At 49.9% G+C, this 16,068-nt stretch overlaps 7 protein-coding genes and 1 non-coding gene across 8 annotated transcripts; 4 read left to right on the forward strand and 4 right to left on the reverse strand.

Annotated features, from left to right (window-relative positions):
• Nucleotides 1-210: 210 nt before the first annotated feature.
• On the forward strand, nt 211-2,195 carry BO94DRAFT_548810 (fungal specific transcription factor domain-containing protein; the record flags this gene model as incomplete). The annotated part of the gene is made up of 6 exons (XM_025613418.1): nt 211-346; nt 375-428; nt 463-613; nt 789-954; nt 1,377-1,492; nt 1,706-2,195. The coding sequence occupies 6 exons, from the start codon at nt 211-213 to the stop codon at nt 2,193-2,195; spliced, it is 1,113 nt and encodes a 370-aa protein (XP_025464520.1).
• Nucleotides 2,196-2,369: 174 nt separating this feature from the next.
• BO94DRAFT_558890 (NADP-dependent oxidoreductase) lies at nt 2,370-3,389 on the reverse strand (the record flags this gene model as incomplete). The annotated part of the gene is made up of 2 exons (XM_025614034.1): nt 2,370-2,894; nt 2,928-3,389. The coding sequence occupies 2 exons, from the start codon at nt 3,387-3,389 to the stop codon at nt 2,370-2,372; spliced, it is 987 nt and encodes a 328-aa protein (XP_025464521.1).
• A 2,110-nt stretch (nt 3,390-5,499) lies between these two features.
• BO94DRAFT_568013 (uncharacterized protein) lies at nt 5,500-9,236 on the reverse strand (the record flags this gene model as incomplete). The annotated part of the gene is made up of 13 exons (XM_025614658.1): nt 8,546-9,236; nt 8,270-8,407; nt 8,101-8,245; nt 7,905-8,055; nt 7,813-7,859; nt 7,744-7,782; nt 7,691-7,713; nt 7,620-7,666; nt 5,945-7,592; nt 5,838-5,920; nt 5,674-5,786; nt 5,571-5,616; nt 5,500-5,548 (listed from the first exon to the last, which is right to left on the reverse strand). Exons 1-13 carry the CDS (start codon nt 9,116-9,118, stop codon nt 5,500-5,502), a joined length of 3,102 nt encoding a protein of 1,033 aa, XP_025464522.1. The 5' UTR covers nt 9,119-9,236.
• Nucleotides 9,237-10,066: 830 nt separating this feature from the next.
• BO94DRAFT_183977 (uncharacterized protein) lies at nt 10,067-11,395 on the forward strand. The gene is made up of 3 exons (XM_025605994.1): nt 10,067-10,478; nt 10,691-10,930; nt 10,992-11,395. Exons 1-3 carry the CDS (start codon nt 10,233-10,235, stop codon nt 11,253-11,255), a joined length of 750 nt encoding a protein of 249 aa, XP_025464523.1. The 5' UTR covers nt 10,067-10,232; the 3' UTR covers nt 11,256-11,395.
• A 542-nt stretch (nt 11,396-11,937) lies between these two features.
• BO94DRAFT_184012 (uncharacterized protein) lies at nt 11,938-12,461 on the reverse strand (the record flags this gene model as incomplete). The annotated part of the gene is made up of 1 exon (XM_025605995.1): nt 11,938-12,461. A coding segment is annotated over exon 1 (181 nt), but the record flags the coding sequence as incomplete, so codon positions are not given.
• Nucleotides 12,141-12,344, reverse strand: BO94DRAFT_472583 (uncharacterized protein; the record flags this gene model as incomplete). Its single annotated transcript, XM_025608440.1, has 1 exon — nt 12,141-12,344. A coding segment is annotated over one exon (204 nt), but the record flags the coding sequence as incomplete, so codon positions are not given.
• Nucleotides 12,462-14,507: 2,046 nt separating the features above from the next.
• Nucleotides 14,508-15,303, forward strand: BO94DRAFT_588317 (uncharacterized protein; the record flags this gene model as incomplete). Its single annotated transcript, XM_025615877.1, has 3 exons — nt 14,508-14,570; nt 14,627-14,797; nt 14,848-15,303. 3 exons carry the CDS (start codon nt 14,508-14,510, stop codon nt 15,301-15,303), a joined length of 690 nt encoding a protein of 229 aa, XP_025464526.1.
• A 659-nt stretch (nt 15,304-15,962) lies between these two features.
• Nucleotides 15,963-16,034, forward strand: BO94DRAFT_t235. Its single transcript has one exon. It is a non-coding gene; the product is annotated as a tRNA-Arg (tRNA).
• Nucleotides 16,035-16,068: the final 34 nt, after the last annotated feature.

Consider the following 16,068-nt stretch of genomic DNA (forward strand, 5'->3'; position numbering starts at 1 on the left):
ACCAGTCTGACACCCTCGCAGCTGTATCCCCGGGGTCGTGTTTCGTTAGGCCGTTGACCTCTCTAATGCAATCAAGCATGACATACGGAGACTAACCCAGTTCAGCTAGTCATTCCGCGGCGAGGATCCGCGATCCCCGAGGTTGGGGTCTCCCTCTCTCTTTGTTTCTTCCCCTGTCTGTAGAGGCCTCCTCATTACTGTCTCTCCACCATGGAGCAAAGACACATTCCAATCATCTCGTACAGCGATGGGCGCGAGGTCCTGTCTCGTGTGGCTTTTGTCGGGCCAACAAGCTGCGCTGTGATCGGGGGCAACCGTGTTCCAATTGTCGACTACGCAAAAGATCGTGCGTCTATGCCGGACGCACTGACCAGGGGGGTCGACCGAGGGAAAGTCTGCCATTCCCTCCTCGAACTCCATTATCGACTGTGAGAAGTGGTGCTGAGGGGGGCGGCAAATCAGTCTCGTCCAGAGATATCTCCCACGCATTTACCCGCATTCAGGCGCTCGAAAACGCTGTCTTTAGGCACGCTGCATCCGGTTCATCATCAACAGCACAGCCTAATTCATCTTCTAATCTCCCTGAGGTATATTATTCTAGTTACTTTGTCAGGTGAGAAGCTTGACCATAGTTGACTTATTTGGAACCCCGAGTCCACGACAGGGTTTGGAAACCTTCTACATCTCACCAAGCCAGATCCTCATATCCAGGGCCGCCCTGACTTAGATTTGATATGTCGCTGCCTCCCGTCGACTGACAATGCACGCGTGCTCTTCGGTCATTTCAGCCACGGCTTACATATGAACTTTGGCGTGCTACATGTCCCATCCACTCGCATTGTCGTGGAGGAAAGCTACCGGCAGATGAGCCAAGGGGAGACCCCTATTGATGCGACCCTGCTCTTGTTACTGAGCATATTCGCCAACGCCACCTTTGTCTGGACGCCATATCTGGTGCATAGCCTGCGCGCGACACCCGCATAAGCAAAAGAGGCCTATATTGCATACAGTCGATTAGCTCTCGGGCTATTGAATCACATCAACGGCAGCACTGGCGGCCACCAACCTTCTTACATATCCCCTCACTAACGCTGATGGATTTCCCACTACAGTAGATCCTCTACACACGCGCGGGCTGTTAATGGCGCGGCCAATGCGCACCCACTGCCTGGACTCGCCCAAAGCGCGCGAGCAGTGTCGATTGAATGGATGCGACGGTGTCGAGATTGAAGTGCAGCGCCGCATTTGGTGGCACATGTTCTCTTCAGACTGGTATGAGCGCTATTTCCTTTCTAGGATGAAAGATGACTGACTACCTGCAGGCTGTTAGCCTTCTCCGGGGCTCCGCATGATGTCACTTATATCTTTCTGCGTAGTATCCCAGCAACACAGATGACGAGTTCATCACGCCAACCGGCGTCATCTATGATTTCCCTCGCTCGGTTCCGACCGCCATGTCAGCGTCGATCGCGCGCATTCAGCTGGCGGAGCTGTGCGAAGAGGCCGTGAACTGATTACCCTTCAACGGTCTCGAATCTAACGAGCACGACTACGATACTGTCCTTGCGCTAGATGTCCGTTCTCTGGAGTACTTATAAAGTCTCCCTGTCTTCTTCCAGCTAGATGCAGCCAGTATCCAGCAAAGTCAAGCCATTTGCGAGAAACGACCGTACATAGCATGGCAGCGTCTTATCCTCCATTTCAGTACCCACACGCGATTATGCTGGTTGCACCGCCGCTTTCACTTAGAGAGCGCTGTGCAAGATCGTTACGCTTATTCGCGCGAGGCTGGTCTACGATCAGTGCGGATGGTGCTAAGCGTACGGCAGTTGATGGAGGACACAGGGCCCCTGATTAGTGTCAATCCCTGCCGACTGTGGTCAGTCATGGAGCATGTCTTTTGTGCTGCTATCATGCTGGCCAGCGATGTGTCTCTGTATCCTACGGCGCCTGATGCCACGACGCGCCAGGATGAGGTATGGGCAGCATGTCGGCTGCTTGAACAGTTGACACCCCATGTAAATGGCATTCAGCAGATGCTACAGACCCTCCGGGCCACTCTACAGGGGCGACGATCTCGTCAGGAGGTGGTGACTGAGGTGCCGTTTTCTGTGCCGTCCCCGCAGCCTCCGGCTACCGATGTCAGTCACTCAGTAACAGAGGCAGATGAACAGATGAGTTGGAATCAACTGTAGTCGGAGTTTGTGCAAGCAGCACTGCAGTTGGATCTGCAGGAATGGACAACGCTACTGGATGATATCGATGGGGCTCTGGGCACAGAGCGCTTGGGTAGTCCGGTGGGAACATGACACGATCTGGAGAGGCTACGCCAGATGGTTTCAACAAGCAAAAGAATCCGTATAAGTAACCTACTGATTCAAAGCCAAATCCAGCACGATCTTTCCACAGGTATGCCCAGTGTCCAGTCTTTCAAATGCTGGCCGAAACCTTTCCAACGGCCACACACTATCCACCAAACCTCGACACTTTCCCTCCTCGATCAACTCGGTGATCATCCCCAGCTGTTTTCCACTTGGCTGCATCACAAAAAAGATATCTTTCACTCCACCCTTCTCACTCCGCGGACAGACTCCTTCGGGTGGCTGAACAATACTTAGAACCGTTCCTCCTTGTTTAACAGCCCACCAAGCATCCTGCAGCGCTCGTCCGCCAACACAGTCAATGACCACATCCACCCTTTTTCCCGTCTCCTGTTCTACCCAGACCTTCAAGTCAGTGGCCCGATAATCCACAACCTCCTTTGCACCCATCGATCGCACAAGCTCGACATTGTCGGATCCACATGTTCCCACCACCTCAACCCCAAGCACCCTCGCAGCAACCTGCACAACCCACATCCCGAAACCCCCGGACGCAGCCGTAACCAGGATTCTCTTCCCTTTTCACGCCGCTTGAGCTTTCAGAACGTCCATCTCAGCGTCGGGAGAAACAACCCCGGCATGAATGAAGAGAATCTGCCATGCTGTCTCGGCTGATACCGGCACCGCTGCAGCCTCAACCCAACTCAAGCCCCTCGGCTTCAGGGCAAGCTCATCTGTAGTTGCGATTGTATAATCCCGCGCATTGCCGGGACGGATGTAGTTCGTGCGTGCGTAAACCTCAGCACCCGGTTGGAAGGGGGAGTCAGGGGGCGCGGAGACAACAGTACCGGAGACGTCGGGGCAGGGAATGAGATCTCGGGGCTGTGGCGGAGGGAAGTTCCTCGGCCAGTGAAGCTCCCCTGCGCAGGGAGAGCAGGCGTGGACTTGAATCAGGTGTTCGTTTTTAGTTAGGTTAGGGGTTGGTATTACGTGGGACGTGAGCGTCAGATCTTCCGTGTTTGATTCAGCGGTCGGCTGGATAAGGGTACGTGCCGTTCGGGAAGCCATATTTTTTCAGGATGATAAATACTATATGGAAAACAAGAGTAAAACGCAACTTCAAATAAGCATTGAATTCTACTAACACAGGGAAGCAGGGAGGAGGATAGATATATGCCCACGGGATACCACACCTAGACTGTACCCAGATAAAACAACGCAAAACCTGTGATAAATCTAGACAACTCCATTTCCTCGTATTCAACCCGAAAACGTAGCATTCTTGCAATGATGACGGAATGGCTGAGCGGGGTAGGAGTACCTCGTAATGGTAATCTTTTCTTCGTCTTATCTTATCCGCAGCATTACTACCTAGGTGAATTGTAGGATCGTACACAAGCTGTTCTGGGAGGGATACGAACTAGATTGATTGATTGGTTTGGTTTGGTCGGGTCTCGCTTCCCAAGAACCAACTTATCCACTAGCATAGCGACAACCAAGAAAATCAAAACATTTTAGGAAGTATGCAACGAAGCAACAAAGGAAAGAAAAAAAAGCAGCAAAAAGCAAAAACATACAACAGAAGGGATTCGCTGGTGGTCACCCACCCAACTACTAACCTCCCGGCGTGTGGCTTAAGTACGGCTGAGCGGACGGGAAGCCCTGTTTTCCACACCCTGTGGTCGTATGTACTAACTCACTACTAGAAAGGCTTTATAATATACGGAAAATAAGGCTAAGTCCCACTAAACTTAGTGCTTCCCGGGATTCTAGGGAAAGTAATAATGGCCCTGCGGGTAGACTGGCTGGTCGGGAGCTAGTTTGGGGTATAGACGGGCATCTGTAAGCCTTCGAGGTTATTGTTTGCTGATGGGCAGTAGAATATGGTTGGGGATGGTTTTGTTCCATTGAATCCGGAGCACGGTAAGTATATATAGTGGCTGCGGGAACAGTTCCACCCCGATGAACAAATGAGAAAGAGTACTATGGTAACGATGAAAATAGTACCAATCCTGATACTCCCAGCTGTTTAATCAAGAGAAACAGTCACTAGATAGGTCAGTGAAGATTCACGAGCGAGGACTGGTAGGGCTCCACCCGGACCAAAGTTGTTAACAAGACTAGCACGGGTATCAGATCAGTCTCCAAGAAAGTCACATGCACAATGAAATGAATTGAAGCCGCCTCGTCCGCCGCGAGCACCACCAAACCCCCCCACGACCCCAACATCTAGAATTGCCAAAGGGAATGGAACGAAAGGAAAGATCCATGGTTGAGCCGCCGCCCCCTCCACGACTATCCACTGGCTACGGTCCCTGCCACGGCCACCTCTGCCACGTCCCCGTCGAGGCGCAGTGGTACCAGTGGTTGTGTTGGCGGGGTTGCACAGAGGGAAAAAACAGCCCGGTATTCAACCCCCTTTGCAATTGCTTTTCTTTTCTCCATACACTCAAAGCTTTCGAAGGAGGACCAGAGAGACAATGTGCGCCATTTCTACCCCTCCGCCTCTTCTTTCTCTTTATGATCTTATTTCCTTCCAAACCTGCCTACCTTTATATCCCCTACTGGAATTATAAGGACTGGACAGCCCGCAGCCCGGATCAGGGAGAAAGTCGGTCTTAATCTGTGTTAATGTGGTAAAGGATCTCTATATTCGAGACTGGTGCCCGGTCTATATATGGCTAAGAACCACCAGCAATTTGGGTACTATGCTGATCAGAGAAGTATTACTCCAACTACCATCCTCTCTCCTGCTGCTTCATGGCATACCAATGCTTCACATACTCCAGACCGGTGTGTGGTCCATATGGCTCAACTTCCCACGGTGGGATCGGAGCAACAAGCTCAGTCTCTTGCCGACATGACTCTCGCAGCTTGTCCAGACTGCCTCCACGGTCATAAATACTGCCATCTGTGGAGGAGCCTCGCATGCTTCCTCTCAGCTCTTCTGTTTCCTGGGTGCTGACAATCCTATTCTTATCAAGCAGAACACCGTACCGCCTTCGTGCACCCTTTACCGTCACTAGATTCCGACACACATCCATCGCAACTTATTTAATTAGTCGAGTGAAAGGATCGCCCAACCTCCCTTCTCCCTACGCCACCCATTCTAACAAATCCTCCGGGTCCACACGCACATAGTCATGTTTTGATAGCAGGATCTCTGCCAGCAGATTATCTACACCCCGAGAATACCAATACAAGATCTTCCGCGAGCGCTGTCCCGGCTTACCTCCTTTCAGACCCTACAGCTTCGTGAACCACCAATCATCATACAAGCTAATCTCCTCTCTTACTAAGAATCAATACAAGGTTTATTGCGCATTGTCTCCCCGGTAATATCCCGGCCCACCACTATCCGCAATACTTTCATTCACCTCAATCCAGAGTGGATAATTCAGCTCGATGCTCTCCGTCGGAATCAACTTGATAGCAGGAAACAGGCAATAACAGTCCAGCCCATCACTTGCTGCTCGAGCCGGGACACCCCCAAAGCCAATCTGATACAGCTAATACCATTCTCCGGAGGGATAATATCCCGAATAAAAAAAATAAGAAGAGTCGCTGAACCCAACCGCCACCACATAGGCCTCGTTCTTCTGTCCGATCAGTGCTTGAATCACGTCCATAGTTCTGCCCAGGAAATGAGTGCGACAGGAGATTGCGGCGGGGCGGACCAGCTTTAGAACAGTGCCTTCAGGGATATAAACTTCGATGAGATCATGAAAACCATCATTGATGACTGTTCCCGGGGCAGCAGCGGCGATGAGGTAGTATCCGACCAGCATCTTGAACATGGTCTTCAAAAGATAGAAGTTGATGCTATGCTCGCTCTGTGGAGAGGTGCCACTCCAGTCGAACTTTAACCCTCCTCCACTGGTATTCTGCATGGAGCATGTCACGGCCCAGGGTCCGACGCCGTGACCGTCGTCGTCGACGAAATCCGTGAATGTACCGAGTTTATCATCGAACTGACGCTCCACAATCTTGGCTAGTCCCGATCGATTCCGACACAAAAGTTCCCGACATGCTACCAGATATACCTCGGTTCCAAAGCGGGTAGCCAGCTCGGAGATGCGCGTTGCTGCCATGCGACATGCGGTCACAAGGGCCGTCAGATCCGATCGATACCACGCAGGCTGGCGGGAGTTTCGACATAGAAGATCCACCAGATCGCTGTTTATCATGCCTCGAGAGTAGAGCTTGATGCACGGGATCTGGACTCCATCGTCATAGATGGATGTGGCATTGATGGACATACTTCCGGGAACCATTCCGCCGACATCAGTCAAGTGGCCGAATTGGGAGGCCCAGCCAATCAAATGATGCTCGTGGAAGATGGGAAGAATGATGATCACGCCGTTCAAGTGACTGACAGCACCCTGGACCATGTATGTGTCATTGGTGATGAAAACATCGCCTTCTTCGATGCTTCCCGTCCATGTCCCAAGGAACTCCGTGATGAAGCTGCCGAATTGACCCACGAGCATCTTGCCTTCTGCAGTCGTGATGACATTGAATTCGTCTTGCTGTTCTCGAATAGCAGGAGACATACTGCAGCGGAGCATCAGTTTATCCATCTCGCCGCGGATGCATGCTAGTGAGGAAGAAATCAAAGTCGGTATGAGCGGGTTAGTACGCATCAACTCTGCTGCGGTTTCGGGAGTATGATGGATCGTTAAGAGCTGCTGCTGCTCTGCCAAGGGCTGAATGAGAATATTGCCTATGTGATCAATCTCACTCGAGTAGCCGGGAAGAATCAACGTGTTGCTATCCATCTCCGTGATGATGCAGGGCCCTTCAACCCGAATTCCCTCGAACGTGATCTTCTCTCGGTTCCACACGGTAGCCACCTGTTCTTGGCCCTCCATGATAATAATCTGTGTGCCAACCATGGCTGAGGGTGAAGGCTCGCTAGTCTCTGCTTTTGGAACCACAGGTAGTTCCACATCCGGGGAGGCGTCCTCGAGGGTTACTCCGATTCGCATGAGTTCGAGTTCATAGTCGGGAAGACAGTAGCCGAACTGCTGTTGATGCTTTGTGTTAAATGCTTCTTGTAACACCCGATGCCATTCCTGACTGTCAAGGTGAATTTTGTCGCGCGAGAGATTGATGCTGATTGTGAAAGCCTGCTCTTTATATCGGACATCAACCTCGTAAGTGGCAACCAACAGCATAGGCCAGTCCGGACCATAAGACTCTTTCATTGTCTGTTCATAATGCTTTTCCAGCCTTTCCAACTGATGTCGTAGTTCCTCCGACGAGGTGTCTCTCACTATTTAAGTAAACATGACTGACTGCTTATAACTCAGCTTAGTTATCAGGTCACCCTGCGTACACAGAATCTCTGGAGATGGAGGAACAATGACTGGCCATGCACTGAGAAGCTTTTCTATTATATTAACATGCAGAGGCCCAGCACCACCAAATACAACGAGCGCAAAGTCTCGTGAATCATATCCTTGTTTAACAGAGACCAAGTACACAGCACCATACATGATTTTATTAACAATGTTAATCATACTCTCCGCAGTTTGCCTGAGAGGCAGCCCTATTATGATAGCAACTTTCTAAATTGCTGACTTTGCTGCTCCTGTATCCAGCGCAAATTCACCACCCAGCAGTATTTGGGGCAGATATCCCAGTATGAGGTTAGCATCGGTCACCGTCACGTCTGTGCCTCCCTTTCCATAACATGCGGGACCTGGCGTTGCTCCAGCACTTTCGGGCCCAACTCACAAGGTCTCGGTGACTTCCATATATATCGCGATCGAGCCACCTCCAGCACCCACGGTATGAATGTCCACTGCCGGTGCACGCACTGATAATGTATCAACGACCGTATCGCGGCGGATGCGCGGCTTTCCATCCCAAATGAGCGCACAGTCAGTTGAGGTTCCTCCCATGTCAAGAGTAATCAGATTCTTGTAGGGGGTGCTCCGAGCGACCGCATCAGCCACACCTTTGGCTCCTGCAGCCGGGCCAGACATCAGGATATTCACAGGGAATTTCTCAACAAGGCCAATGCTCGTCAAGCCGCCATCACTCTTCAACACCCGAATCGCCTGCGTCTCGGACGCTAGATGCTCGACAGCTCATGCAGATAGTTCTGCATTATCGGCTTCACCAAAGCATTCGTACACGTTGTGACCGTCCCGCTCATATTCACCTACCTCCCGCAACACATCACTCGAGCAATTAACCAATACATCCGAGCCGCATACTTCTCGAATTATCTTCGCGACCAACTCCTCATGAGCAGGATTACTATATGAATTCAGTAGCGAGACCGCCACTGCTTCCGGCTTCTCTCTCTTCACCAGCTCCGATAAATCCCTCCTCAACGCATCCCCATCGACCGCAACAACCGGCTCACCACGAACCGACATTCGCTCCGTACACTGAACCACCCTTTCAAGCGGCACCGGAGGATCAGGAGGCGTATAATAAAGCCAAGCCCCAAGACCGCCAGGGATTTGTGAGCGACGAACAGACAAAATATCCTTATGACCCGCCGTTACCACCAACGCGGTCCGCGCACCCTTTCCTTCCAGCACGGCATTAGTCGCCGTCATGGTCCCATGGTGGATAAAACGAAACATTCCATCCCAATCATACCGCTGCTTGAGGATCTGTCGCACTTTCGCTATTCCGTTACGGATCTCGATCGTTTGACTGGGAGTCGTGGTGGGGACTTTGGCGCGGACTGTCCCTCTATGGGGAGTGAAGACGCAGATATCGGTGAAGGTGCCGCCTACGTCGACTCCGAGACGGAATTCGTCAGTGATGGCTGCCATGTCTGTAGAACGCTTTAGATGTAACTGTAAGAAATATAGTCGGGGGTTGGATTCAGGTGATTTATCTCAACAGATGAGGGGTTTGCCGTGATCGGCATGATGGTATGTCTTGGCTGCAGATGGTCGGGACCTTTGATAAGGCCCTGTACTGGTGGGGGCTGTTCTAGTTTGTTTGATGGTATCTCTTCCGGGCGATGACGCGTCTGTTGTGTTGGGGGAGAATTATAGTAAAGTATCATGAGAACGCGAATGAGCCTACCAGCGCAGGCATTCATACTACGGAGTATAAACCCGGTCCATCATCATCCATTCTGTTCCGTCTTCCATAATTAAACTTGAAACTACAATATAACCCTTTCCAAAGGTAAAAACAGTACATACGACCACAGGGTGTGGAAAACAGGGCTTCCCGTCCGCTCAGCCGTACTTAAGCCACACGCCGGGAGGTTAGTAGTTGGGTGGGTGACCACCAGCGAATCCCTTCTGTTGTATGTTCGTCTTGACCAGTCTTTTTGACTGGTTGGGTTTAGCGCCCGTGCCGCCCTGTCTTCAGTCCTTCACCCAGAATTACTAATCCGTCGGAAGTAAAGTCTCCCGGCTTCCGTGTTGCCTGTGATCTAGCCACACACCAGCCGCCACATTTAGTGTTTGCTCCCTCGAGAGATTTCAACCGAGAGCTACCGCCGGACATTTGCTGATGACAGCCTGCATCTGTTCGCGACCTAATCGCGCTGGTTTTCCTCAACAACGAGATAATTGCAGGACGACAAGACTTGGACATCTTGAACCAAAAACCATAGGCTCTGACCGGCCTTCAAATCAATATCGAGTCATACAGCATCGAACAGAAGGGAACCCTGGTCGTAATGACGAGAGGTCAGTCTTGCGCTAGGGTCTCTATCTTGAATGTGGAGTGAGCTGGCACGGAATAGTGAGTTGACTCGCTGCTGCTTACTGGAGTGGAGGCGCGCTGTGGTCGGATCTGAAGGCAGGCAGGCATTGCTGGCCTGCCTTCGTTTGTAATGTTTGCATCGCCTCGCCACGTCAAGCAACACAACAAACAAGACAAGCAGACACACAACTGACCAACAAATGCTTCGTATCATTGATATCTATGTCGGAATCATCATTTCAGGACATTGAAAACTGGTTAGACCAGCTATCAGGCGCTTCTGAAGCTCCAACGCCACCTTTAACCCTTCCCAGACCGTTGTCCACAATAAGCGGCTATCGTCAGAAGAGGCGGGTGTCTATGGCATCTGCACGAGATTCAAGCCCGTCCAAGCGACCCCGAATTGCTGATGATCGGACAATAACGTCAGAAATTTCGCTTCGTTCCACAACCACTACGTCGCGGCAGGTAAGCCCGACTCGAGATATCTTAAATCAGCTCCGCCTTGCGGATCCTTCAGTCGTCTGTGGTCCACTTGCATTGAGCCCGCCACCAGAATCTGTTATTGCCTTAAGGAGGCGTTTGACGGACGGATTTGGGCATAATATAATCCCCCGAGGACTTGAGGTTGGCTATTTTCGTGGTTCTGTAATGCATCTTGCTCACTAATGATATAATAGTCGCGCATCCGTGCCTTCGACCCCTTCTCCGCTGATGAGATACCCAAAACAGCGTTCTCCGACTCTAGCACCCTGTCTGATGTCGACCTCGATGAGCTTTGGAGTGAATTGAAAACGATATGTTTTGATGCAAGACAATGCGATATCTACGGTAAGGATGAGAACGCATGGTGTCTAGATGTGGTGCAGCCTATTTTGATTTCTTCAATCAAAGGGTGTCAGTTGTTGCAACTCATAAGCGTGTGAGTTCCCTTGTCTGTCGAAATAACCTCTCTAATCGAGGCATTATCGCCATAGACAGTCACAACAGATCGGCCCGAGCATTCTTCCCAGATCCAAAAACGCTTTAAGCAAGATTAACAAGAAGGCTGACTATACTCTCTCTTTCACTTGCCGTGATACCTCGGTGCGATATTTTTACGACAGAATAAGCCTTGGCGGGCATGGCTACCAGCTAAGCCAAACGACAGATGCTTTCACGAAGAGAGTACTCTTGTTCTCGGGCATGGAGGTCAAATCAGATGAAGGGAGCAAGAAAGAAGCGCTCGCAGAGCTAGCGATCTGACTTGCTGCCGGCTTAGAGAAGATCCGGCAATTAGGAGAGCAGGTAAAGGGTGAAGGCGAGGATTCTGCGGATTGGCTGCTACCGAGCATTGGGTTCACTATTATTGGTCATGACTGGTATATATATCTAGCGTATAAAATTGGCAATGAAGTGGTGAGAATATTTTTTGCGTCTTGAAGTTCTCTGATGGTTTCTCGATTACTGACACTCGTCTATTGTTAGCACGTGGTTGGCCCGGTCAGCGCCATTGTTACTGATACTCGGACAATATATGGTATACTAAAAGTCCGCGATCTGGTGAAAAGGGTCGCGGAGTACTCTATTCAGGTGTACTGGCCTTGGATACGTGATGAATTACTACATCCGCTGGCGGCCTAAAGACAGGTATGCAAGGGAGACTTTTGATGATAATCAACTATATACTTTATTGGATTTCATGTCATGCAATACAAACAAGGATCATAAATGGAGTATTTCAGATGCAGAGCCCAAAAGAGAGCCTGACTACCCATGACGTGCTGGTTGTCAATTAGTTAACCGCCGGATTCCCACGACTAGATCTGCATACGGTGGAGGTGAAGCTTTTGTATTCCATTGTATTGCCCGGGCCGTACAACACCTTTATCAGGCCACGTCTGGCTCAGCGATTGCCTTAGACTCTGCATTAATTCCTGTGCTTTGTCTCTCAAAAGCTTCGAGGGTGAGGTCTCTGGGAGGAGCATGTAGAGCATGATCAACACAGACCCGGCCATGATCATTATCGCCCAAATGGACCAACGCCGGTTATGGTTCTGATAGGCGTAGCCTCCTATGAGAGGCCCGAGAAGAGGACCTAACGCGGCCATGGACCCCCAGACGCCCATAGAATACAGAAGATACTGGGATTCAACGATGTCGATCAGGCTTCCTTCCTCCACCGACAGCGAGGACCGGGCTCGCAGAGAATCCGCCCAGGAATCTCATCGATAAGAGCGTCCCGAAGTTATCCGCCAGCGCAGTTGGACTCTGGATGCAGAGAAAAATAACCAGGGTGGGAATGTAGACGAGGTTACGTCCGACAGAGGGAATTTCTGACAAAGGACCCCAAAGCTATTCAATCAGTGAATTTTGAAGGCCTTACGGCCGGAACACCTGCCGCAATCGGCATTTCTCCATTACTTTGGACATGATTCTTCAATGTATCGGCATTTACGAGTTTTCCAGTCGGTAGGATGACGGCCCCGACTGACAGTGGTCCCTTGGCCCAGCGGCTACATCTCGATCGCCCTATCCTGCAGCGTACCCGGAAAGTCCGCGCGTGCCAGCCATGCCAGAAGAGAAAGGTGAGATGCGATCAGTCAAAGCTCCATTGCCACAAGTGCATGGCCAATATTCGTAAGTGTACCGATTATATGGAGAGACAAACCGCTCTCCGGTCATCTCCTAACCAGTCAATCGCTCTCGACCCATGCGGTCATCTAGCCGCCACCGTCGATTCACAGTCACGATACGTCTCGAGCTCTTCGTGGAAGTCAGTTGGATCACCATCTGTCAGCCCTACATATCTGCCACCTCGGGACTCATGAGTCATGACCCATAGTATTGGTCCGTGCACAGATTCTAGGATAGAAGCAATATGATTGGTGATAGAGCCCCACTATGCATTTCTAGAGCAAATTCTCATGCAGTGTCATGTATGAACATGCACGCTGCTAAACTGTACATAAGTGCCAGGATAGAAGTAATACAATTGGTCATCCAGCTCCACTTTGCATTTTTAGAGCGAATTTCCATGCATATATGCATTATCATGCACGCTGATGGCCTGTGCACAGTCAATTAAGTGCTGGAATGAATCCTATTGGTAACTGAACACCCACTATAGATTCTTAATGTAATTAGTGGGTTCAGTTTTGATCCATCCTTCTGGCCCGTGCGTTCTGACAGTTAGTTACTGTGAGGATCATGTGTGATGGGCTTTGTCTAGTCAGGTTGGGGTGTGTTGTTGGTTTGGTGTCTTGGTCTTAGATAGATTGTTATTTGATGTAACCCTTTTTTTACTCGTGTAGAGAATTGAGGAGATTAGTGCTAATCTGCAGACTCTGCTCCGAATGATGAGTGTTAGGAGGTAGAATGGGCTCGCCTTGGATAGCTTGGACTCTGCACTTTGAATTGCCATTATCCAACGATGTTTTGGCTGTAGGTGATGTGACTTTGGGGGTTTCTTTCTCAACAATGAGAGAACCATAGATTTATTCTAAGAGGCACTGCGGCCACGCCCGCCCAGGCTACAACCACACCGGCATCTGCTACACCCCCTGCTTACTCAACCCGCAGCTTGTTCTCTATTGAAGGCTACAACTGAATGTAATCATTAAATCAAGAGTTTCGTAAGATAACTGTCTACGAGATCTCACGGAGTGCCTTAAACAAGGCATTACATAGAATGAAGAATACCTATCGGAATAGTTAGTACTCTAAGGCATTATTACAACCTCAGGTATGAATAGAGCCTCAGGTATACAGACTCAAGCAGTCATTCATAAGTAGCAGATACCCTGTCATTATTTCATATTCACTGTAGGACATAGTCAGCCACCTGACTGACCTGGCAACTTCCCCATCAGTATCACCACATTTGTTTCATCTTCCTCCACACACCGTTCAAGCATTCTCTTACTTTTTCTGCCTCAACCCTAGCTTTTACACTCGGAAAAGGCAGAAAACGAATCAATCATGAAGAATGCCACTTCACATTGTTCTGCTTTCAAAAGACCTACTGAGGAGCTGGTCGATCCGCAGAGGTGTCAGCTCATGCAACAGCTGCAAAAGAATTTCGACAATACACAAGTTAACCCAGTCGTATGGGCTTGCCTCTGGCATGCAGACATCTAACAATTAGAGGTTTATGTCAGCAACACTAAACAGAGGAACGAATGGATTCTCTGGAACAGTGCGAAACACTTTCTTACAGACAAAGTACCCTCCGCTATGATATTGGCCTGTAAGTAACCCCTAGCTGATACTATGCATAAGCTGACATTTATCAGGGGCTGATCGTACCAGAATGACCTCGGGGAAGGTTGACAATGATGGAAGGAAGGACGAAGGGGGCGAAGGCGAAAACAAAGGGAACGATAGAAGAGCTACCGGCAGTACTATCGAACCTGCTGGCTCTTGGTCCAGGAGCCCGACCAAGATACACACTCCGACTGTTAGAGCTAAGTCCCCGATGAGAGAAACTAGCCCTGCCTCGCCGAGTACAAGAGGGCCATGAGGGCTTCAGAATCTACCTCGAAGAATACTAACGGTGGCATTGTGATCGCGAAAAGCCTGGTATGTTGATCTAGTGTGCAGCATTATAATGTTCATTGCTAATTACCTTTACTCAGTGTCGCAAACGGGACCAAGACACATGCCTTATAACATATCTCCGCGAACCCATTGAAGTGGCTCACATCTATCCCTTCTCCCTTGGCAAGAAGAAGACTTCTGGGGGACCTTACGTCACTTTTGGACCTAGGAGAGGGTCAACAGATGGAAAGCGAAAGTCACAGGATCGGGTGGCACGGAGACCTGTTCAAATCTGATGTGCATGACGAATATCTGCCAGAACCTGTGGGAGAAGGCTCGTTTCGCCTTGCGGCCTATGTGCATCAGCGATGACCAGAAAGTAATGACCGCGGAGTTTTTCTGGCTTCCGGGGCACAAACGTTCTGGATACAAGGCCATCGACGAACCTCCCGTTGCTTTCTCCAGTGACCTCACGGCTTGCACTGTAGAAGAGATAGAAAGGGCCAAGCTTTTTGACATGCGAACAAAGTCAGAAATAAATTCAGGGGACGCACTTACCTTCAGTACTAGGGAACCGGTCAAATATTCCCTCCCATCGATAGAGCTGCTGGAGATGCAATGGACCCTGCATCGGGTTCTGGCCCTCAGCGGCGCTGCCGACGTCACCGATGAAGACCTTGACCCGTATATAAGAATGGGCTTGGGGCTCAATATCGTTGGAGAGGGTGAGGAAGAAGAGGATATTAAAGATGTAGAGATGAGACGAGGAAGATAGCGATGAAGATGACGACGACGATGTGGAAGAGGATAGGTCCGAGAGGGTGCCCAGACTCGCGGAAAACCATCCCAATTTCCCGATCCCGAGACCCAAAGAAGATGAAAGAAAAACGGTACCCGAAGAACAGATTCATCTCACATTGCGGATGTGCAACCAGATTATCGACTAGCAAATCACTGTTCATGTGTAATGATAACTAGCGCTGGCGAATCGCTGATCCGTTGTTAAAAGGATCGAATGTTTCCATCAAGTTCTGTTGTTAGGGTACCACCACCATAGCTGTTGCTACTGCTAATTGAGTGTTGTTTATACTGACGCCCATATAATCTATCTTACAGATGGTATTAAGACAATTACCATAGCTGCCGCAGCTGTTATAACCGTTATAACTGTTACGAGTAAGATCTTCCAAGGTGGTGAGACTTCGAAGATTATTCAGATTACATATGATACCCTAATAATCAATACCATCAGTATAAATAAGACAAATCCAGCGAATATAGTCGTTAATATCAGTAGAGTAATCAAATTCTATGACTATTCGTAGAGCAGTGGCCGACCCACCTCTTTGAGGGTAGGTTAAGGCGTACAGCGACGAGTAGATAATGATACCTGAGGGATATAAAGCCAACTGAGTGGCAAAAGACATCAAGGAAGGCCGGGTGTTGCAATGGTAGCATGCTAGTTTCCGGTACTAGAGGTTGCGTGTTCGAGTCACGCCTCGGTCGCTTCTTTCTTTTTTCTTCCCGTCACGTGGACCTA

This window comes from Aspergillus sclerotioniger (genome assembly GCF_003184525.1).
Source record: "Aspergillus sclerotioniger CBS 115572 chromosome Unknown BO94scaffold_25, whole genome shotgun sequence".
Taxonomy (NCBI): domain Eukaryota; kingdom Fungi; phylum Ascomycota; class Eurotiomycetes; order Eurotiales; family Aspergillaceae; genus Aspergillus; species Aspergillus sclerotioniger.

Excerpts from the sequence above, each read along its gene's own strand:
- BO94DRAFT_183977 (XM_025605994.1), top strand. The coding sequence starts at position 10,233 with ATGTCGGAATCATCATTTCAGGACATTGAAAACTGGTTAGACCAGCTA. Across the intron at positions 10,479-10,690 it reads CAACCACTACGTCGCGGCAG|TCGCGCATCCGTGCCTTCGA; the intron begins GTAAGCCCGACT and ends ATGATATAATAG. Across the intron at positions 10,931-10,991 it reads AGTTGTTGCAACTCATAAGC|TCACAACAGATCGGCCCGAG; the intron begins GTGTGAGTTCCC and ends CGCCATAGACAG.